Source organism: Poromitra crassiceps (assembly GCF_964638095.1).
Source record: "Poromitra crassiceps genome assembly, chromosome: 11".
Taxonomy (NCBI): Eukaryota; Metazoa; Chordata; class Actinopteri; order Beryciformes; family Melamphaidae; genus Poromitra; species Poromitra crassiceps.
The window spans coordinates 45342760-45365895 of NC_139643.1; the positions used below are offsets into that span (position 1 = coordinate 45342760).

General features: G+C 44.5%; 1 protein-coding gene across 1 annotated transcript; it reads right to left on the bottom strand.

Annotated features, from left to right (window-relative positions):
* Window positions 1-234: 234 nt before the first annotated feature.
* On the bottom strand, window positions 235-15180 carry znf384a (zinc finger protein 384 a; the record flags this gene model as incomplete). Its single annotated transcript, XM_083646584.1, has 10 exons — window positions 235-1023; window positions 2347-2505; window positions 4205-4283; window positions 5482-5649; window positions 8951-9175; window positions 10544-10620; window positions 11267-11430; window positions 12415-12537; window positions 14087-14387; window positions 15121-15180. 10 exons carry the CDS (start codon window positions 15178-15180, stop codon window positions 607-609), a joined length of 1773 nt encoding a protein of 590 aa, XP_083502710.1. The 3' UTR covers window positions 235-606.
* Between the last annotated feature and the right edge of the window lie 7956 nt (window positions 15181-23136).

Here is a 23136-nt window from a genome sequence, read left to right on the forward strand (position 1 = left end):
GAATCAAGGAGCATTACTGCAAACATGTCTGCTTCCTAACAAGTCATCTAACCTTGTATTCAGCGTGATCATTTCAGCTTCTTAAGACAAAGGAAAAACTCACCCTCCACGCATTCAGAGGCGATCATCATCCTCCCCTCATATCAACTAACTGTTGATAAAGTCCTCTCACGTTGTGCACTCTCACTGCGTATTGTTGCATACAGCTGCACATGTAGCAATGTATTTGTCATATTCTGCCTGTTCCTCGATGACCAAAACAGGACTGAATGTCCCGCCCCACCAATAAGAGTATCCTTGAGGGAGAAAAGAAACCTTCTGGTCTTTCAAACTATGGTGAATTGGTAAGAAGATACTCAACTTTGACATTAGAGGGGAAAAAAGGATATTCAAATCCACTCCTCCAGGAGTTTAAGGAAATTCTCAAAACAAGCTGATTTGCATTCGAGACGAGTGAAATTTTCCCACTCTATTAGCCAACCTTTCCGTCTTGTTATGGAAAGTAAGACTCGGCACCGAATACAGTTCAATGACTTGTTGATGTGGATCTTTTTGCAGTGCCGACACAAACTTGAGCTTCCTCTGACCGGGACGGGAAGACGCAGCCTACGAGTTCATGTGTTCCACCTGGATGGCCGACGTGGAGACAGTGAGACAGAGGTCTTTATGGGCCATCGACAGGTCGGCCACGCTGACCTGTTTGTACTGGATCTCGTTGGTCGCCACTGTTTTGTACTGGTGCAGGTCGAACGGACACTGAACCACAGCTTCCGTGGGCTGCTGCTGCTGCTGCTGGTAGCCTGCGGGGAGTCCGGCGTTGGGGTTCTGGTTGGGGTTGTTTGGGTTGGGCTGGTTGTGGACCCGGCTGGCTCTGCCCGCGCCTCCCCCTCTCCCCCGGCCGCGGCCCCGCCCTCGGCCCCCTCCTCCCGGGGTGAGGCCCTGGGCCTGCTGGGCCGCCACCGCTGCTGCCACGCTCAGCGGGTCGGGGTTGTGCTTCCTCATGTGTTTCATCAGGTAGGTCTCCTGGAGGAGGGCGGAGAGAGGCCAGAGAGGGATTACATGTCCATGGAATAAAAATGCAAGTGAGATGATAAATTAGCATTAGCTAGTGAGATGATAAATTAGCATTAGCTGCTGGCTAAATTCTGCTAAATTAAAGTAAAAAAACAAGATAAAAAAAGGGCAAGATTTCCCATTTGAAGTGGGGATACAAGATAAATCAATGTCAGCAGCGCTCCGTTCTACTGTCAGGACAGTCTTCAACCAAAATGAGCCAATCACAAATACACACAAAGCAGATGGAGAAAATAATATTCATTGATGAGTTTATGGATCCTCACACATGCCATCATGCATTTTCAAACTTCAAACAGAACTACCGTATGTACAGTACATTCGCCAGGCTTAGAGTTCCTGTCAACTCTCTCCTTCATGTACCCTCTCTGTCATGGTAATATGGGATGTCACCTTAAGGGCAGTTTATAGGACAGCGATTTATGGTGGTTGTGACCGACCATGATCATATTCCATCGTCGGTGGCAACGATACCCAGCGACGGGCGATATGGCATCTTTGCGATGATGGTTGTGCCCATCGCCAAGACTTCAATTGGATTCAACTTTGACCCCATCGCTGGCTCAAGAAGGTGCTGCTAGCCCTTGTTTTTCTACCTCCATGTCTTGAGAGAAAATGAAGCAAATGAAATGAAACTGCGCCTCTGCGAAACGTTCTCCAATCGCCTAGCATTTATACTTTTTACGAGCGACGGCGTCCAAAATCAGCGTCCAGCGATAATGGAACATAACGTGACGTTCATCGATGCTCGTCGGGCGATCATAAATGCGTTTACAAACTTTGCATACTTGTGCGTCAAAGCCCTCGCCGAATGCACCGAGGGCTGCGCGGCGGCCCGGCGAGCCTGCGTGCAGCTCCTCGAAAATGTGACTCGACGCAGCTGACGCCAACAGCGCGAGTATAATATCATGTAGAAGTACATTAGACAGTAGAAGTACATGTAGAGGAGTGAAAGCTATGAACTATATGCACTACATTGTCTCTTTGGGCTAACTTCTAGTCATTGAAATCCTAGTGAAATCACACAATGTATTCATTTTGCTGGGGACTCCCCTGCGACCCCCCGTCAAGCTGACGACCCGAGTATTTGGTCTAGCTGCCGCCGGCAAAGGCTCCAAGTCGAGGCTGTCGCGCAAGTATGTTTTCCCCTTAAACTGCTGTAGTCTAAACTGCCCTTTAGTCTGAACATTCTATGAATAGTGTATGTGAGGACATGGCCTTTAATGGTAACTGACTGGTTTGCTTGACAGGTGTGACCGTGTGAGGGCCTACCGAGGTGTAGGATCGGTTACAGAGGCCACAGGAGAAGAGCTTGGCGTGTTTGACCGTGTGCGTGGTCAGGTGAACCTCCAGGCTGGCAGCGTCCGTGTAACCACGGTTACAGTTGTGGCACTTGTACGGCTTGTCTTTGTTGTGCTGCCGACGGTGAGACTGCGGGGGAGAGGAGAGGAGAAACGTCAATAAATTACACAATAAACATCCAGCACATGAGTGTGTTTTTAAGACTCAAATTAAGGATTAGGACATTAGATGAACATTTGTCAAGGCTGAGACTTGTTGACTTGAAGTGTTGTTTTATATTAGCTTTTTTTTAAAGGTTAACGTATTAATTTGATCATTATGGGATGATTTCAGAATATACACAGCTTCAAGGTTTGACAATCTTGACAAGCCCTTCAATTTCATATTCATTCAACAACAAAAAAGTGGGGTAGTGAGAAAATTCCAACTGCTTCTAGCGCTAAACTTGTTTGAAAAATCGAAATGTTCACACTACATTCACAGACTGTCTTCTTTCGTTAAAATGGGACTTACTATTTACATTTTAGGCATTAAGCCAATATTCAATGAGCAAGCAGGTAGGAGGTTCAATGCCTTGCTCAAGGAAATGTCAATAGGACACATTGCAGTTGCAAGGATCAAAGCCGTCATAGCTAGCGGTTACCCTGTAGGATCAAAGCTGTCATAGCTAGCAGTTACCCTGTAGGATCAAAGCTGTCATAGCTAGCAGTTACCCTGTAGGATCAAAGCTGTCATAGCTAACGGTTACCTGTAGGCTCAAAGCTGTCATAGCTAGTGGTTACCTGTAGGATCAAAGTTGACATAGCTAGCTGTTACCTGTAGGATCAAAGTTGACATAGCTAGCAGTTACCTGTAGGATCAAAGCTGTCATAGCTAGCTGTTACCTGTAGGATCAAAGTTGACATAGCTAGCTGTTACCTGTAGGATCAAAGCTGGCATAGCTAGCACCTGTAGGATCAAAGTTGTCATAGCTAGCTGTTACGTGTATGATCAAAGCTGTCATAGCTAGTGGTTACCTGTAGGATCAAAGTTGACATAGCTAGCTGTTACCTGTAGGATCAAAGTTGACATAGCTAGCAGTTACCTGTAGGATCAAAGCTGTCATAGCTAGCTGTTACCTGTAGGATCAAAGTTGACATAGCTAGCTGTTACCTGTAGGATCAAAGCTGGCATAGCTAGCACCTGTAGGATCAAAGTTGTCATAGCTAGCTGTTACGTGTATGATCAAAGCTGTCATAGCTAGTGGTTACCTGTAGGATCAAAGCTGTCATAGCTAGTGGTTACCTGTAGGATCAAAGCTGTCATAGCTAGCTGTTACGTGTATGATCAAAGTTGTCATAGCTAGCTGTTACGTGTATGATCAAAGCTGTCATAGCTAGTGGTTACCTGTAGGATCAAAGTTGTCATAGCTAGCTGTTACGTGTATGATCAAAGTTGTCATAGCTAGCTGTTACGTGTATGATCAAAGCTGTCATAGCTAGTGGTTACCTGTAGGATCAAAGCTGTCATAGCTAGCTGTTACCTGTAGGATCAAAGTTGTCATAGCTAGCTGTTACGTGTATGATCAAATCTGTCATAGCTAGCTGTTACGTGTATGATCAAAGTTGTCATAGCTAGCTGTTACGTGTATGATGAAAGCTGTCATAGCTAGTGGTTACCTGTAGGATCAAAGTTGTCATAGCTAGTGGTTACCTGTAGGATCAAAGTTGTCATAGCTAGCTGTTACGTGTATGATCAAAGCTGTCATAGCTAGTGGTTACCTGTAGGATCAAAGCTGTCATAGCTAAGAGTTACCTGTAGGATCAAAGCTGTCATAGCTAGCTGTTACCTGTAGGTTGGACAGCTGAGTGAAGGCCTTCTCACATCCAGGGTGGATACACTTGTACGGTCGGTCACCAGTGTGAATCCTAGAAAATCCCACAAACACACACACACACACACACACACACACACAATCAGTTGCACTTGGCGTACAGAGAATGGAGATGACAGTGTTGTGTGTTGTTAAGCACTTAGTATGTTTTCTCTTATCGAGACAGCGACATAAGTACAGCAGCGCCATGCTAGTTCAAACCCATTGGGCACGTGCCCTGCCCGCTCACGCTCACACATGTCCTTAGGTTTCTCCTACCAGCTCATTGGAAATGAAAATACAGCCATCAAGTTGCGTCCCTTTCATCAATGCCTTTATTCAGGGGTATAGTGCCACTTTTTCTCTCCAAAAGAAAAGAGACGAGTAGCTACACACAAGGGGAGAGAGAGGAGAGAGAGCAGAGGAACAGAGATGGCCTGGTGGTGACCAGCGTGGAGCAAAGCACATGATATTATACAATTGGGATTAATGCATCACTAAATCAAAATGATGAAAATTCTGAGGTGAAGACTGCAGCAGCCAGTGCGCCAATGCTGTTGCACCCAAAACGCACACACGCTAAAGCAATCTCTCCAGCTCAGAGTTTATTTGTTTTGTTTTGTCCAACACGTTTCTTCACTGCACACAAATGTGTTCCATAATGCACAGAATTGATCATGATGCTGTTTGTTTCGGTCGGAGTGAAATGTTCTATGGTCTCTCGTGATTCTGAATATAGCTTAATCGCTTTTTTTTGTCCAAGTAAGTTTATAAGGATTTTAAGAATCGTCAATGGGAAAATGAATGGGGAATGGCCCCATGCTGAACCTGGAAGAGGGCGTGGCTTAGGCACTATATATAGGGCAGTGATTCCAAAAGTGAGGGTCGGAACCCCCCCCCTCCCGTGGGGTCACGGGACACCACTGGGTGGGTCACAAGATGATTTCCAGAATGTGTGGAATTGGCCTAAAGAATGTGTGAACTACATGTTTAATCATTTAAAAACTATTAAAAAGAGCACATTTTAACCATAATTGTTCAGTTGTGTTTGTTTTGTTTACGGAATTCTCATGTGGCAACAAACCACCTCTGGGGATAGTGGGGGTCGCCAGCGTCTGGCACTGTTATTTTGGGGGTCAGGGGCTGAAAAGCTTGGGAACCCTTGCTATAGGGGACAAGTTCGGGCCAAGTCAGTTACACACGTACGCATGCGCACACACACACTCACACACTCACACAGCCCTGAGCAGTACCGTGTGTGCTGCTGTAGGTGACTGAGCTGTCTGAAGGTCATCTGGCAGTAGGAGCAGGTGTAGGGCTTGGCCCCGCTGTGGATGCGGATGTGCTGCGACAGGTAGCTGGAGTTAGAAAACGACTTGGAGCAGTGGGGGCACTTGTGGGGCTTGGCCTCAGTGTGGTTTCTAACACGGGATGCAGGGATTGGGGGGGGAGAGTGGAGAGAGAGAAAAAGAGAGAGAGAGAGAGATTTTCAGGCTACAGTACGATCAAACTTAACGATGATCCCAAGACCAAAATGGCTTAACATTACTTAAATCAAAGGTCATGTGATCATGTTGATCACAGATCAATACATAATGACAGTGTGCTCTTTGTGCTGCGTCTGTTGTGAAAACACAGAACAAAACCATACAGCAAGCACAGTCACCCTTCTCTCTCTCTCTCTCTCTCTCTCTCTCGCAGTCTCTCTCTCCCCAATCTGGAAACCCAGAGTCTATTTTTATTTGAAAAATAAAAAATAAGAAAATTACTCTGGGTTCCCAGATTGCTCTCTCCCCGACCAGTGTGCCCTGATTTGAGTCTCAGATTCGTGTCTGTCTGTCTGTCTGTCTGTCTGTCTGTGTGTGTGTGTGTGTGTGTGTGTGTGTGTGTGTGTGTGTGTGTGTGTGTGTGTGTGTGTGTGTGTGTGTGTGTCTTTGTCCTGCTCTGCTGCAGTCAAATTGAAATGTAAATTGAGGAGGAGCGCATCTTTCTGTTAAAAAACTTAATGGCCTGAAAACAACAAAGAGAAACCAGTGCATGGCAATGAAGGAGAATGAAGTTAAATGTCAAATTAAAACATGTAACAGTGGTGAGGGGGTGGAAAGAGGAGGGGGTGTATTGCTTTCATCTCTCACATCATCATACATACAGTTACAGCAGTGGTTCCCAACCTTAGGGTCATGACCCTAAGTGGGGTCGCCTGGAATTCAAATAGGGTCGCCTGAAATCATAATAAACAAAAACAAAAAACGTTTTTTTCCTTTTCTTTTGACACCAGACCCAATTTAATACTACCGAAGATGATTAGGGTCACTTGCGATTTTCTTTTATTTTTACTTTTTTATTTTTTAGTTCTGAGTTTAAAGTGATACTCTCTAAGATTTCAGCTTTGTTCTCTTGGGTGACACCTATGGCGATGAGTGGTAATTGCAGGTGACATCCAAACAGTTACTGTACTAATGTCACATAATGTCACTATATACTGCAAAGGCTTCCATCAATGGACCATAGCCTCAATCAACATTGTGAGTGACTCTTAATTTATTTATTGTTTAGATGAAAATCTTTGAGATTATAACTTTAAATCAGGATTCTGAGAATAAAGTCAGTTTTGAGATTAAAGTCGGAATTCACAGATTCAAGTTAGAATTCACAGATTAAAGTCAGAATTCTCAGATTATAAATCAGAATTCTGCTGGGAATTGGCCAAGTACAATTGGGGAGAATATTTTCTCTGCTTCAACATGAAATTCTACTGGAACCGGATGATTCCGCCTGTTTCCAGTGACGGTACGAGGTCTCCGAAAAATGTGACATATCATCATGTGACCAGTGACCGTGACATCATCATGTGACCTGCTGTGACCGTGAGAAAGCAACACGAACCGCCTGCTTAATGAGTTGACCTTTCCCTACTAAACACCGCAGCACATCAAGTACCAGGCTCTGTTCTATTCTCAGAGCTTTTTAGCTCGTTAAATAGTCAAGGTGTTGAATTTGTCAATTAAAATGTTAGGCTTTCTGCCCTAAGCATCAGTGTTAAATGAATAACATAACGATAAAAATCGTAGCACCATGGTTTGATAAATGTTTGGTGAAAGTGTGGCACCTTGTAAAGGTTATAGTTTGACTGTGCTGAAAGAGCTGCTGTACACTGTCAAATCACCGCTCACAAACAAATATCCAGCAAAGTCCTCAAACCTCGCACCCAACTCCAAGCACACACACGCACGCGTGCGCACGCACACATGCACGACACGTGCACACACACACACGCACGGCTGGGCAATATATCGATATTATATCGAAATCGTGATATGAGAAGATTTTTGCATAGGTAATATCGTGATGTGGCATAAGTGTTGTCTTTTCCTGGTTTTAAAGGGTGTATTACAGTAAAGTAATGTCATTTTATGAACTTACCAGACTGTTCTATTAATTGTCTTTACCCACTTAGTCATTATATCCACATTACCGGTGATTATTTATCCAAAAATGTCATTGTGTCAATATTTTGTGAAAGCACCAATCCCCACTATAGAGCTGAACAGTCACGTGACGTCTCTTGCCCCGGAAGTGAGTTCCCCATTCATTTTCTCCATTTTGAAAAATCTTTATACAGTGAGTTTCATGGCTGGAACCAAGCCAACCCGTGAGCTACTGAATTGTGAGTGACATAAAACATTTCAATTGGAGAAAAAACAACAAAATTATAAAGATGGGGGGGTTAGGGTTAGGGTTAGGGGGGGGGTCATAAATTTGATTTGTCACTCACAATTCAGTAGGTCACGGGTTGGCTTGGTTCCAGCCTTAAAACTCGGACCAAAATGTAAAAGAATTGCGGATTTAAAGAAAATATCTTTTCAATGTTGTTAGTTTTGGCCCCGAGTGAAATGTTCGGTGGTCTCTCCGGATTCTAACTATAGCTGAATTGCTGGGTTTTAGCATTTTGTTTTAGCATTTTACAAAAAGTCAATGGAAAATAAAATGGCAGATGAAATCCCTTGGTACACATGCTGAAGTAGGAAGTGACGTTCCTTTTGGCTCCCTACTATACCTGTGTTGCTTTTCTGTTCTTCATTTGACCTGATGAAGGTCTGAGGACCCAAACGTGTTATAATAAACTTTATTGCAAGTAAAGGACAGTGTGTGGGGAATCCTCTTTTCTCTGGAAAATGTCTACGCAGAAAATGAATGGGAAAGTCATGTGACTGTTCAGCTCTATCGATAGTAATAATAGTCTTGTTTTAATAAAAGTGCTTGTGACATCTCACATGTGTCTTTGACTCACAACTGAGCATTTAGCACACGTCATAAATAATAGTTTAATCAAAATACGATATTATATATTATATTGATTCGTTGGACAACAATGCGATATTTGCTGATATCACAAAGTCTGCCACGATACGATTTCGATTCAATTCAGGGGTCTGTGATCGACATGAGACGATATCATATGCTCATTTAACACCATCAGCATAATAGCTACAAAATGTATCACCTCTCAAATAGCGATTAAGACTTTTTAATACTTTTTAATAGCCTTAATTTTCCCTAAATTAATTCATAAACTTTTAAGACCCTGCGGATACCCTGATATAATGTATCGCCATTCAACCTAAAAATACCAAGATACAGTATGTTTGTTTTTTGTCCATATCACCCACCCCACACACACACACACACACTCACACACACACACACACCCCTGAGCAGTACCGTGTGTGCTGCTGTAGGTGACTGAGCTGTCTGAAGGTCTTCTGGCAGTAGGAGCAGGTGTAGGGCTTGGCCCCGCTGTGGATGCGGATGTGCTGCGACAGGTAGCTGGAGTTAGCAAACGACTTGGAGCAGTGGGGGCACTTGTGGGGCTTGGCCTCGGTGTGGGACTTGGCGTGGATCTGCATGTCCGACTTGCTGAAGAACGTCACCGAGCACATCCGGCACCTGGGCAAGCGGGAGAGAGAGAGAGAGAGAGAGAGAGAGGGGGAAACTGTCACGGTGCACAAAGCAATGAAAGGAGATTTTGGAACTGAGGGAGAGTGAGACTGACAGACTGACTGACTGAAGACGTGAAAGATTTGGGCATGAATGATTTATTTCGATGATTATTATGTGTTAATTTGATCATCTCCATTTTACATGACTTCACCCCCTTTTATGACATTTTGAACTGGATAAATAAAGGCGTTTGGCTTTGTATTGGCAGAGCCACTGTTTACCTGTGGAGAGAGCGATGGCACAATTCCAATTATTTGAACTTTGACCAAGTTTATTGTTGACCTGCTGAAGCGCTTCCAATCAGATTACATGTACAGTACACAGATGGAGGAGAAACTCTGCCCCACTTTCCACAACTGTACAATCTAACATTAAAGCTGAAAATAAACACAGTCATACTAGTCGATATATTCTGTCAGCACTCAAATACTTTGCAGTTTCAAGTCAAGTCACGTTTATTTGAATAGCCCTAATCAGGGTGGGAATTGCCATGGCCTGCGTTGCCCCTCCCACTGGCCGTGATGCCCTGGGATCCCTAAGGCCACCTTGGCAGTGCCCTGATGCTACCAGCCTGCTACTGTCAGTTGCTTTAAAAGCATCAGTGCCACTGATGCAGAACCGGCGGGTTCTGTTGTAACTACTGCAAATGTTTTTAAGACGGCTAAATGTCAGCTACATCTATGATGCTGCAGCACAGGAACCTGAACTGCTGCATTGAGGGGGGGAAACAGTGTAGAATTAGTGTTAATTCTGTCATCTATTTTTAAATTTAGTCGTAGTCTTAGTCCTGTGTCAAATGCCCTTGTTAGTTTTTATCATATTTAGTCAACCTCCTCCTCTTTTTGTTTAGTCAAGTTTTAGTCGACTAAAAGTTTGAGTATTTTAGTCTCGTCTTAGTCAATGAAACTAAAAGTCTGAACATTTTAGTCTCGTCTTCGTCTTGGGGGAAAAGGTAGTCGACTAACATTTCTCGTCATAGTTTCCGTCGACGAAATGAACACTAATCAGTGGTCTCAGTTTAATGTAACCTGCCCTGTGCAAAGGGCACTGGTTGGCTCATTCTAACACACATTTCAGAGAAATCGCTCTGCACTATGCCAATATAGAGGCTGACCTTTGTGCCCTGGCATGTGGCCTTGTGCCATACAAAAAATTTAGACACCGAAGGCCAAATGGCCTTGCCCCCAAACTGATGGAATTCCCACCCTGGTCCTAATACACAAACATGTCTCAGAGGACTTTTTTCTAGCTAAGTTTACCAGGCTACAAGTCCCCATATCTGATCCCCACCCCATCTAGTTATCTGTGTTCTACCTGTAGGACTTAGGGCCATCTTTGTTGCTGTGATCATCCTCATCATTGGACAGGTCGTACGGGTCGGCAGTGTGCTGCTGCAACACAAGGGGAAGGATATGAGGAGGGAGGGCAGAAGAGGCACAAGCCAGGGCATCTTACACTGTCTGTGGGATGTCAGTATCCAACAGCTATACGAAATAACTCTAATGAAACACCACCAGGAGAGGAGGGGAGAGGCTAGGGGGGAGGAGGGGAGAGCAGAGGAGAGGAGCAGAGGAGAGGAGAGGAGGGGAGAGGAGGAGAGGAGAGGAGAAGAGGAGGGGGGAGAGGAGTAGAGGAGAGGAGAGGAGAAGAGAAGAGAGGAGAGGAGAGGAGAGGAGAAGAGGATGGGAGGAGAGGAGAGGAGAAGAGGAGGGGGGGAGGAGTAGAGGAGAGGAGAAGAGAGGAGAGGAGAGGAAAGAGAGGAGAGGAGAGAAGAGGATGAGAGGGGAGAGGAGTAGAGGAGAGCAGAAGAGAGGAGAGGAGAAGAGGAGGGGAGGGGAGAGGAGAAGAGAGGAGAGGAGGAGAGAGGAGAGGAGAAGAGGAGGGGAGGGGAGAGGAGAAGAGAGGAGAGGAGGAGAGAGGAGAGGAGAGAAGAGGAGAGGAAGGGAGCAGAGGAGAGGAGAGGAGAAGAGAGGAGAGGAGAGGAGGAGAGCAGAGAAGAGAAGGTAGATAAAAGATAAAAAGAGAAGTCTTCCCTACCTGTCCCCCGGCAGCGAGGTGCGCCAGTATTAACGCATCACTTCCTGGTGGGAGGACTCCACCAGGAAGTGTCATTCTGCCCATCATCGGTTTCCTCTTCCTGCCTCGCTTCCCTGGCATCTGCATGACGACCGCAGGATGGCCACCAATGTCTGCCTTCTTATCTGGAACAAGAGGGTAAGGTTGTCAAAAGTATAAATAGTATCAAAAATCTGAAAAGGTTACAACACTCATTTGCAACAGTATCGATACCAACAGCAATAGTCCTTTCTCTTAATGAAAAAAATAAAAAATACTCTTGATTTTTCCCTCCCGATCATTGGTGGTTAACTGTTGCTTCAACAAGCTCAACGTGTTCTGATAGGCTGATGACTAGAGCAGAGGTAATCAGCTGTGTAAGTGCAAAGTTTTTAATGAGTTTTATTGGGCCTAGATTAGGGAGAAGTGTGCCTCTGTCTGTCCGTCCGTCTGTCTCTGTTTATTTTCATGCCTCTTGATGTGATGTCATCCCCCCACCCCGTGATGCATGCTGGTTTTACCTGTGTTTGAGGGGTACACTGCCGACACGATCATGGTGGTTTTACCTGTGTTTGAGGGGTGCACTGCCGACACGATCATGGTGGTTTTACCTGTGTTTGAGGGGTGCACTGCTGACACGATCATGCTGGTTTTACCTGTGTTTGAGGGGTGCACTGCCGACATGTTTGAGGGGTGCACTGCCGACACGATCATGCTGGTTTTACCTGTGTTTGAGGGGTGCACTGCCGACACGATCATGGTGGTTTTACCTGTGTTTGAGGGGTGCACTGCCGACACGATCATGCTGGTTTTACCTGTGTTTGAGGGGTGCACTGCCGACACGATCATGCTGGTTTTACCTGTGTTTGAGGGGTGCACTGCCGACACGATCATGCTGGTTTTACTTGTGTTTGAGGGGTGCACTGCCAACACGATCATGGTGGTTTTACCTGTGTTTGAGGGGTGCACTGCCGACACGATCATGGTGGTTTTACCTGTGTTTGAGGGGTGCACTGCCGACACGATCATGCTGGTTTTACCTGTGTTTGAGGGGTGCACTGCCGACACGATCATGCTGGTTTTACCTGTGTTTGAGGGGTGCACTGCCGACACGATCATGCTGGTTTTACCTGTGTTTGAGGGGTGCACTGCCGACACGATCATGGTGGTGGCAGTGGGGTATCCGGCTACAAATGATTGCGTGGAGGCTGTGGGGACCAGCGTGCCTTGGGGGGTGGTGATCACTAACCCCGCTAAGAGAGAGAGAGAGAGAGAGAGAGAGAGAGAGAGAGAGAGAGAGAGAGAGAGAGAGAGAGAGAGAGAGAGAGAGAGAGAGAGAGAGAGAGAGAGAGAGAGAGAGAGAGAGAGAGAGAGAGAGAGAGAGAGAGAGAGAGAGAGAGAGAGAGAGAGAGAGAGAGAGAGAGAGAGAGACTGTCATCTGACTGGCTGATTGATCAACACAAAACATTTTTCATTTTTCATTTTAAGCTGACTCTGTACTGTCCAACTCCAAACATGAACTGTACGTTACACCATTTGCATGGCAAAATTAACAAACTGATTCCCATCTCAGAATGATATTGGCCAACTAGATAATACAAAACAATACAAAAAATGACAAATGTAGTGGAGGATGTCATGATTTAAGGTCTTTTCTGACCAAATGCAAATACTCCTTGCGAATAAATCGCACGGCAATAATAATAATAATAATAATAAAAAAAAAAAGAGGAAACCAAATATCTCTATGGGACTATCCCCACCAAATCATAAATAAATAACTAAATACATCTGCACCGCAAAATGTGGACGTTTCTGATTTGGTGTGGATAGGTTCATAGAGATAAATGGGTTAGATAAACATTTTTGCTGCTTGTCCGAGACCGAGTCCAAGACGAGACGAGACCACCGTTCTCGAGTACTCCAACACTAACACACAACACTCCAACGCGCATACGTTCTGGCTTTGGCCATCCATCCATAATTATTGGACAGAGATTTTGAATAGCCTATCAGAGGTAATTGGGGAGGGAAGAAGAACCAAATTGTCTTTCCTACATCCAATAAGGCATCGCTCTTGTCAAGATTGACCATTTGGAAATCAACTGTCCCTCCCTCTCATACCCACTGGATAAGAGACATTCTTTATTTCCTTAGATTGGGGGGGAATCATAATAATAAATAAATGTGGGAAAATATGGAAAGGTGAAATATGATCAGAAGATCAATTTCCCACTCATTCCTGATTGAGGTGAATCAATATTGTGTTTGTTGTTGTGGCGTGGGTGATACAGTATGCTGCTGTACTGACTATTAGTGTCCATTACTGACATGGTTTACGAGCTGTGTGTGTTTGTGTTAATTTAGTTCATTTGTATGTCAACTACACACCTGTAAAGTTTCGTGACTGCCAAAACCTTAAATGGTTTTGACGCTATCGCGTTCAAAACAAAATGTCCACAGACATGTAAACACCTAAAGTACTCAAAACGTCCCCGCTACAATAGAGTGCTGCAGGGATGACATCTTTTTGCAGGCTTACCCAGAAGTCCCTCCACAAATTCACAGGTTGTGAAACAAATGTGAACCAACCTACATCCATCTGGCAGCGTCAGGTTATGAAATAGGGTCTGTGGTTAACAAAAGTTGATGAAACAGCAACGTTTGTGTTAGATCATCTTCACAAAATGGAGGACCACTTGTATGACTTTTGATGGGTAAATAAATGCCTTCTACTTTACGCGATTTTCAGAAAACGCTTGTGGCAGCTGGGAAAAAGGACACAGCAGCCCACTCACTCACCTGCGGTCATGATGCCCGTGGAGGAAACGGGCACCACGGTGATGTTCTGGGAGGTGTGCGGATGGTGGTGGCCCCCGACATTCAAGGAGGGGCCGCCGCCGCCGGCCCCTCCCACGTTACCCGCTTCCTGTTTGGGGACCACTCGCAGCCCGCCCCCCGCAGCCTCCATCGGACCGGGGACGGCCAGCACGGCCGTGGGGTAGTGGCCCAAGGAGGCGGAGGCGTGGGCGAAGGAGGGAGGGTTGGCCTTGTCGGGACCCAGCTGCTCCTTCATCTTGTTCAGGAACATGGCGTTCTCGATCTAGGAGGAAAGGGGGGGGGGGGGGGGTAGAAGGAGGGGCCGGTGGCGAAAAGGAGGGAGGGAGGATGAGGGTGAAAAGGAGCGAGGATGGGGGAGGAGGTAAAGGTTAGGATTGTATGAGACAGGTGGGGAGAGAGGAGAACGTTTGGGGGAGGGATGACAACGAAGGAGAGAGGTCAGACATCGGTGCGTGAGGGAGAGGAGAGATAAGGAGAGGAGAGAAGAGAAGATGGTGGTGGTGGTGAGGAGATGGAGAAGGAGCAGGCATCAAAGAGCAAGGTGGGATGACAGAGGCGGAGAGGAGTCAGGGACGAGATGAGTTTATGTGGAGAGGAGAGGAGGAATAAGGAGGGAAGACAACGGAGGAGAGGTGTGTAAGTACGAGATGAAAGGAGCAGGATGAGGAGGGAGGAAGATGATGCGGAGGTGAAAGGTGAGAAGATGTGAAGGATGGGTTAGAAAATGGGGGGTGAGAGAGGGGTTGAAGACACGGGACAGGAGAGGACCAGGGGTGATCACTTGATCAGGGAACCCTCACCCATTCAAGAGCCCAGATTCAAATAACGTCTATGTGAGGTTTAGCCAACTGCACCGACTAAGCCAGTGTTGTTATTATTATTAATATTACGAGTCGACTAAAGTGACATTTACCTCCAGGCATCTCTTTACATAGCACATATATATATAACATGTGTGTATTTCAAGTCAATTCCAACAATGAGGTTGTCTCTACCTGTCCTTGCACAGTGGGGACGGGAGACCAAAAGTATGAGTTGAAATGGGATTCTTCCATTATTTCTGTAATTAAAAAGCAACACACTTAGAATACACTCGCCCCCCTCCTCCTCCTCCTCCTCCTCCTCCTCGCTTTGCTCTTCTTTTGTGGTATTATTTTCATGTGAAACTGAAACGAGACCATGCGTTTCAAATCATCTGTTTGTTTCCTTGCATTGCACCCTCTCCTCCATGAGCACCAATGGCTTTAGGACAGGTGGAGTGTTAAATTGTGTCAGGAGGATCAGGGTGTGGTAAACACGTCTAGGCAGCAGCCTTAGCTAGTCAATGTTTACAGTGGCTGGTAATCTGGTGTACTCTACCACACACTTTGGCAGATAACAACCATTATTTTGAGGACTATCTTACACAGTATGTGTTGCTTTGACAAATATTAGACCATTTTAAAGCGGCAGTTTCATGTGCAACATGTCCACGTGGTTAGCTTTGGACAACGCACATTTGATTTAATTTCGGGCACTCCAACAATATGTTCATGAAGTTGGCTGTTGTAACACAGACGTGTGTTCTCCTAAACCAGATGCAAGTATGTGCTGATAAACTGCACATCACTCCAACACTCAGTTTAAAAAAAAAACGACTTCTCAACTTTTCATCATCAAACCAGCTCAACCACTGGGCAGACAGGGACGGTTCATGTTTCACTGTTCTATGTTGGCTGCATTCACATTTTACAAAAGCATATATGAAGCAGAAACGGACACTTGACATCATTGAAAAGTCCACAGGTTAAATGTGCCCATATAGGCCTATATGAAGAAAAATAACTGAAATTCAAGTGCATGCAAAATATTCAATGCATTATGGTTTTATTATGATTGTTAGGATTAGCCTTCACGCCCCTCTGCAGCCGCACAGGCTGTACTACTATGGCTAAACTAATTTCTCACAGGCGACAAGCTGACAGCTCTGCGTCAAACATGTGGAGGTTGTTACTGTCAAATGTTTCACATCTCTGTTTCATCATCTCAGTGATAGCAATTTTCGACACACGCTGGTTCATAGCTTGCTAATAGCGAGCTAGCAGTGAATAATGACATCTTTAATAAAATATTGGGCCGAATTTGTCAGAGGACCTAGGAGAACCTGAACTCCCCTGCACACACAGCACACCTAGCCAGAGCTTAACGCTGTATACCTCCAGCCTGGCGAGATCTGGGGTGTAGCGTAAACAAACACAGCGTTAGCTGGTAAACTGAACCAGACAAGGGCAGCTAGCTAACTTGCCTCCATTTATGTTCAGCTTTTGTTCGCTGGCTTGCTAACGTTATACAAGGAGGCCTGTAGGTTCATGTGGTGAAGAAGTAGACCTCCGCGTTGTAAACATAAACAGCTTGCTCAATGCGCCCTACGCCTCCGCGCCTCTCTCTCTCTGCTCATCTCGCTGCTGCTGAGAAAATAAAAAAAGAGAAGAAAAAAAAGTCTCGAATAAAAAAAAACGGAGAGAGAGAAAAAAAAACGTAGACGCCGCTGCCTCGCGCGCTAGCTTCATCATGCAGACTTCCGGCGGCTGGGACGGACGGCGGTGCTCGCAGACGCAGACAGACACACTGAAAAAATGACCGTTCGTTTATAACAACCGACTAATAACTCATACGGTAATTACCGGTGAAGGCGACTCCTCGTCAACCCCCCGGAGCTTCCTCGGGTCGGGACAGTTGAGAAACTTTGTCCAAATCCGCCCCTAAAACCCTCAAAGATATTCCTTTTTTTCCTTCGATTTTTTTCCTCCTTTTTTTCCTCCTCCAGCTCTCTAGCCCAGAGTCAAGTTAGCCACAATAAACAGCAATATATCCGCTCACAACAACAAAAACATCTGTTGCAAAGCTTTCCCAAAAATGATTTGCTTGTTAATCAGCCCTTGTGCTAATTATAATCATCGCCATCATCGCCATTAAAAAAAAAAAGATAAATGATAACAATAACAATAATAATAATAAAAATAAAACGTTCTTTAATCAGGAAATATTATTGAACATAACTTCATCTGTGCAGCCTAATATATTTATTTTACAGCAAGAAACTCACTTTATAATGGCGTATTTGTGTTTGTGTTATTCTGTGTACACCCTTTCGTGAGTCAACTTTAATTTTGAAGGCAAAATCACCTAACTTCCGATACTAGCATGGCATATTCTAGCTGGCTTGACGCAGCTGCCCAAATCCAACCCATGGTCCAACCTCCTTGGTCCTAAAATGTAGCCTTCCGGTTATTAATGTCCTCCAGCCTGTGTCTGGTTCTGTGTTGATTGATATAAGTTGTGCATGATTTAATTAGAGATGTTTTCATCATTTTTTGTCTTAAATGGATAGCACTATGGTTCTCGGATTAGCCTACATGGCAGCCATGCATACATCACGATCCCTTCTCAATTAATAATTGCTGCAGTGTGCATACTGCTTTCACCCGACGTCATTCAAATAGGCTAAATGTTGTCAGGCCAGCTATCAAGCTCATTTAAATGTATGCATTGCACACATAATGCAGCTTCTCACATGATTCACACACACCTATAGGTTGTCCACAGTACAGTACAGTATACTATAGCCCACTCTTCAGACAACTTGCAGCATTGACGTAGATCCACATGTCTGCATTCAACAGGCCTAGGCTAGGAGGACTGATAAATGCAGACAGGTAGCTATGTGTTTTGGATATGACCTGTATGTATGTACTGTATGTAGGCTCTGTGTATATGCTTCTTCTTCATGGTATAGTGGTTGATCTATTAATATAGCCTAATAATAATTATATAAATATAGGCTACACACCCATATAATATATTATGCGTACAAAGATTGTTAAATTCCTCTGTAAATCATCCCGCTCTGTTGTAAATGTCCTCCCTATAAGCAAAGGTCGATTTATTACCTGTTGTGCCCCCGGCCCCTAATCTCTCCCATTGAAATTCTCTTTGTGGTGTTCGTACAGTGCCTTGCAACTTGTGGAACCATATCATCCTCAGTTGGGACACAGTATGTCCCGAGCAGTAATAATAGCACAAGATGGCAAAGACAGTTATAGTTCCAAGTGGCTAAGAAGCTATGGCTCTGTCCATCATTTACTGTCGTTTAAGCTCTCTTGTATTGTTGTCTTTCAGAGTTTCCCCTCAGAGATTGAAGGGAAATACAAGATAGCTGAGTGCTACACCATCCTGAAACTGGACAAAGATGCTATTGCAGTGCTTGATGGGATTCCTTCCAGACAGAGAACTCTGAAGGTAGGCTGCCTAACCCTACCCTGATCTTCATTCACTCTGTGCCTTTTTATAATATGGCCATCGATATCTGACAATCCAGAGCTGCACAATTAATCATATGTACATCACAATGGTATGTTTCCACGGTTACTGATGTGTTGGTAATATTGAAGTATTTGTTATACTGTAGTTCCAATTTCCATTTACATCCAAACAAATCAGGGCTAACCAACCCCCAATAGAGGAGATTAATAAAGCAGCTACCTATTACCAAGAATGAGCTAGTTTGAGCTTATTGTGTTCTGTGTTTGTTTGTTTATATCTAATCGAATAGGGGTCCATGCCATGGCTCTATTATGTGCTATCACTGCTGGGCTTTCAGCTGGTGGATGCTGCCCTCTAGTGGCCATATTGGAGGTCCACAGCTCATGGCAACAATGCCAGAGAACTAACTAACAATGTTCCACTTTCATTGTAACATGTCCAGGGATGAACTAAAAGGGTGATTATAGCAGTGTACATACTGAGCATTTTAATTCTACACAATTACTAACGAGCATTTTATTGAAAAATAATTCAGTAATTCAGAGAGCCCCCCCTACCAAGGACTCTACCACCACCACCACCCCCACTACCTCCTGAGCACAGTTGAATACGTCACTTTACAGTAACAGCAGCTGAACTACACTTGTTACATTCAAGTATTATAGCTGCTTCTCCTGCCACAACCATTTACTCTTGCATTTTTCTGTGATTTCATCTTTTAGATATTGTCTTTTTATTTCTGAATATTGACCGCTACGCTGCACACAGGTGTACTTACACTGAGACAAATTCCTCATATGTGATCTTGCATATTGTGGCAATAAAAGTGATTCTGATTCTGAAATTGACAATATTTACTCGACACCAGGGAGCAGGCGGCGAGCCCGGGGCAGTGTAAGGGGTCTCCATCAGAGAAGGGGGAGACCAACAGTAGTCAGAGGGAAGAGAGCCATCCTGGAGGACAGGAGATCTGGATGCCCCGACCGGTGCCCTTCCTCCTCACCTGGCCCGGCTCAAGAATGAGGGAAACCACATCTTCAAGCACGAACAGTTTGGGGATGCAGAGGTGAAATACAGCCAAGCTATTGATGCAGGTAAGGCAGCACTATGGACAGCTTAGCTGTTTTCTATCAACTATCAATACTCCATTTCAATATGTTTCATCTAAGGAGAATAACTCAGACAGCTCCCCATAATGTAGCTATAGTATAGGTATAACATAATGTAGCTATAGTATAGGTATAACATAATGTAGCTATAGTATAGGTATAACATAATGTAGCTATAGTATAGGTCAGAGCCGTATAATAGAAGAGTTCTGACATCTCCATTCACTCCAATGGACCAGTTTTTTTCCAGGAAGTAGAAAGTGGAACTCTTGAGTAAAAAAAGCAGCACTGTGGAGTTACAGCAAAATAGACAGTGTTGTACTCTGAAAGGGTTTTTCATCCCTTGAAATGGATCAAATTGTACATTATCGGCTTTATTTTAGCATGCAAAAGTAGCGCGAGACCCATTCCTGGCTGTTCATTGGCTAATGAGTCTCGCATTTTGGTCCTCCGCTGACGCCACTCTCTTACTAGAGGACACTAGTATAGGTATAACATAATGTAGCTATAGTATAGGTATAACATAATGTAGCTATAGTATAGGTATAACATAATGTAGCTATAGTATAGGTATAACATAATGTAGCTGTAGTATAGGTATAACCTAATGTAGCTATAGTATAGAGGTATAACATTGTGTTTTATTAAACTTGATACACATGGAGAAGGATGGTACACACTGACACAAGGTACAAGGACAACAGTTCCTCACACAGTGCAGACCATCCTCACACAGTGCAGACCATCCTCACACAGTGCAGACCATCCTCACACAGTGCAGACCATCTTCACACAGTGCAGACCATCCTCACACAGTGCAGACCATCCTCACACAGTGCAGACCATCTTCACACAGTGCAGACCATCTTCACACAGTGCAGACCATCTTCACACAGTGCAGACCATCTTCACACAGTGCAGACCATCTTCACACAGTGCAGACCATCTTCACACAGTGCAGACCCTCCTCACACAGTGCAGACCATCCTCACACAGTGCAGATCATCCTCACACAGTGTAGACCATCCTCACACAGTGTAGACTATCCTCACACAGTGCAGACCATCCTCACACAGTGTAGACCATCCTCACACAGTGCAGACCATCCTCACACAGTGCAGACCATCCTCACACAGTGTAGACCATCCTCACACAGTGTAGACCATCCTCACACAGTGCAGACCATCCTCACACAGTGCAGACCATCCTCACACAGTGCAGACCATCCTCACACAGTGCAGACCATCCTCACACAGTGCAGACCATCCTCACACAGTGCAGACCATCCTCGGACAGTGCAGACCATCCTCACACAGTGCAGACCATCCTCACACGGTGCAGACCATCCTCACACAGTGCAGACCATCCTCACACAGTGTAGACCATCCTCACACAGTGCAGACCATCCTCACACAGTGCAGACCATCCTCACACAGTGTAGACCATCCTCACACAGTGCAGACCATCCTCACACGGTGCAGACCATCCTCACACAGTGCAGACCATCCTCACACAGTGTAGACCATCCTCACACAGTGCAGACCATCCTCACACAGTGTAGACCATCCTCACACAGTGTAGACCATCCTCACACAGTGCAGACCATCCTCACACAGTGCAGACCATCCTCATACAGTGTAGACCATCCTCACACAGTGCAGACCATCCTCACAAGAAAAGCAACGACACACATCTATTTTCCAGGGTGTGAAAATGACAATGTTGTTGTTAGCCATGACTGCTCGAGGTCACGTGACCACAGTTTCATATTTAAATAGACTGCTCAAGGTCACGTGACCACAGTTTCATATTTAAATAGACTGCTCGAGGTCACGTGACCACAGTTTCATATTTAAATAGACTGCTCGAGGGCACGTGACCACAGTTTCATATTTAAATAGACTGCTCGAGGTCACATGACCACAGTTTCATATTTAATAGACTGTTCAAGGTCACGTGACCACAGTTTCATATTTAAATAGACTGCTCGAGGTCACGTGACCACAGTTTCATATTTAATAGGGCGGCTGTGGCTCAGGAGGTAGAGCAGGTCCTCCACTAATCGGAAGGTTGGTGGTTCGATCCCCAGCTCCTCCAGTCCGCATGTCGAAGTGTCCTTGGGCAAGACACTGAACCCCAAATTGCTCCTGATGGCTGTGCCAGCACCCTGCGTGGCAGCTGGCCCCCCTCGGTGTGTGAATGGGTGAATGTAGGCACATTGTAAAGCGCTTTGGATAAAAGCGCTATATAAATGCAGTCCATTTACCATTTAAAGGCTTGAATAATGTTCACAGGAAAACACAGATACATTTTGAAAGTGCAAGTTTAATAATTTCTCTGATAATCTTAACAAGTAAATAATCTGTTTCAACATGAGTTTAAACTTATTTCCTAAACTTTTTTGGTGTTTCAAAAGAGAACATCTGTAAAGACGTGTGTCTGTAAAGGTGACAACTGGAACATATCAACCCCCGATGTTAAAGTCGTTATTTTCTACATTCATGCAAGTGTTATGTATGTACTTCCTGGAATGAATCAGAAGAAATATTTTATTCATTCTTTGGGATTTTATTAATTGATATTTGCAAACATTCACTTGATCACACATTAAATCACTAAAGACTGGTAAAAGACTGCTCCAATCTTCCCAACTAAATAAACTAAATATCTATCCACACACACACACACACACACACACACACACACACACACACACACACACACACACACACACACACACACACACACACACACACACACACACACACACACACACACACACACACACACACACACACACACACACACACACAGCTAGTCAAGTCAAGTCAAGTCAAGTTTATTTGTATAGCACATTTCATACACAGAGGCAATTCAAAGTGCTTCACATAAAATGGTTGACAGGAAAATAAAATAAAAGAAGACAATAAAATGGACATTTAAAAGCATCACAACAAAACTTAAAAAAAAAAAGTATAAAAAGTGCATTAAGCAACAGCCGCAGCAGTTGCAGAAAGAGCTAAAAACTTATAGAGGACTCATTGGGTTTGCATAGTAGCTGTCAGCAGTTAAAAGCGACGGTAAACATAAAAGTCTTTAGTCTATTTTTAAAAGTAAGTAAGGTTGGGGCAGATCTGAGGTCTTCAGGCAATTTGTTCCAGCTAGCAGAAGCATAGTGGGTAAATGCAGCCTTCCCATGATTTGATTTGATCCTAGGGACAGTTAATAAGCTGGACCCTGTTGACCTAAGAGTTCTGGACGGTTCGTAGCGTGGGAGCAATTCAGCTATGTATTTTGGGCCTATGCCATTAAGTGATTTATAGACTAATAACAGTATTTTAAAATCTATTCTATGACACACTGGTAACCAGTGTAAGGACTTAAGAACTGGAGTGATATGATCAGCTTTCTTAGTCTTCGTTAGAACTCTAGCAGCAGCATTCTGAATGAGTTGAAGTTGCCTAAGTTCTTGCCTAAGAAAAAAGGCTATTGCAGTAGTCTAACCTACTATAAATGAAGGCGTGAATTAGTTTAGCTACTTTAATAAGTCCTGTCTACTTGAGCTTACACAGCTCAGCAGCTCCAGTGCCATAACACCCC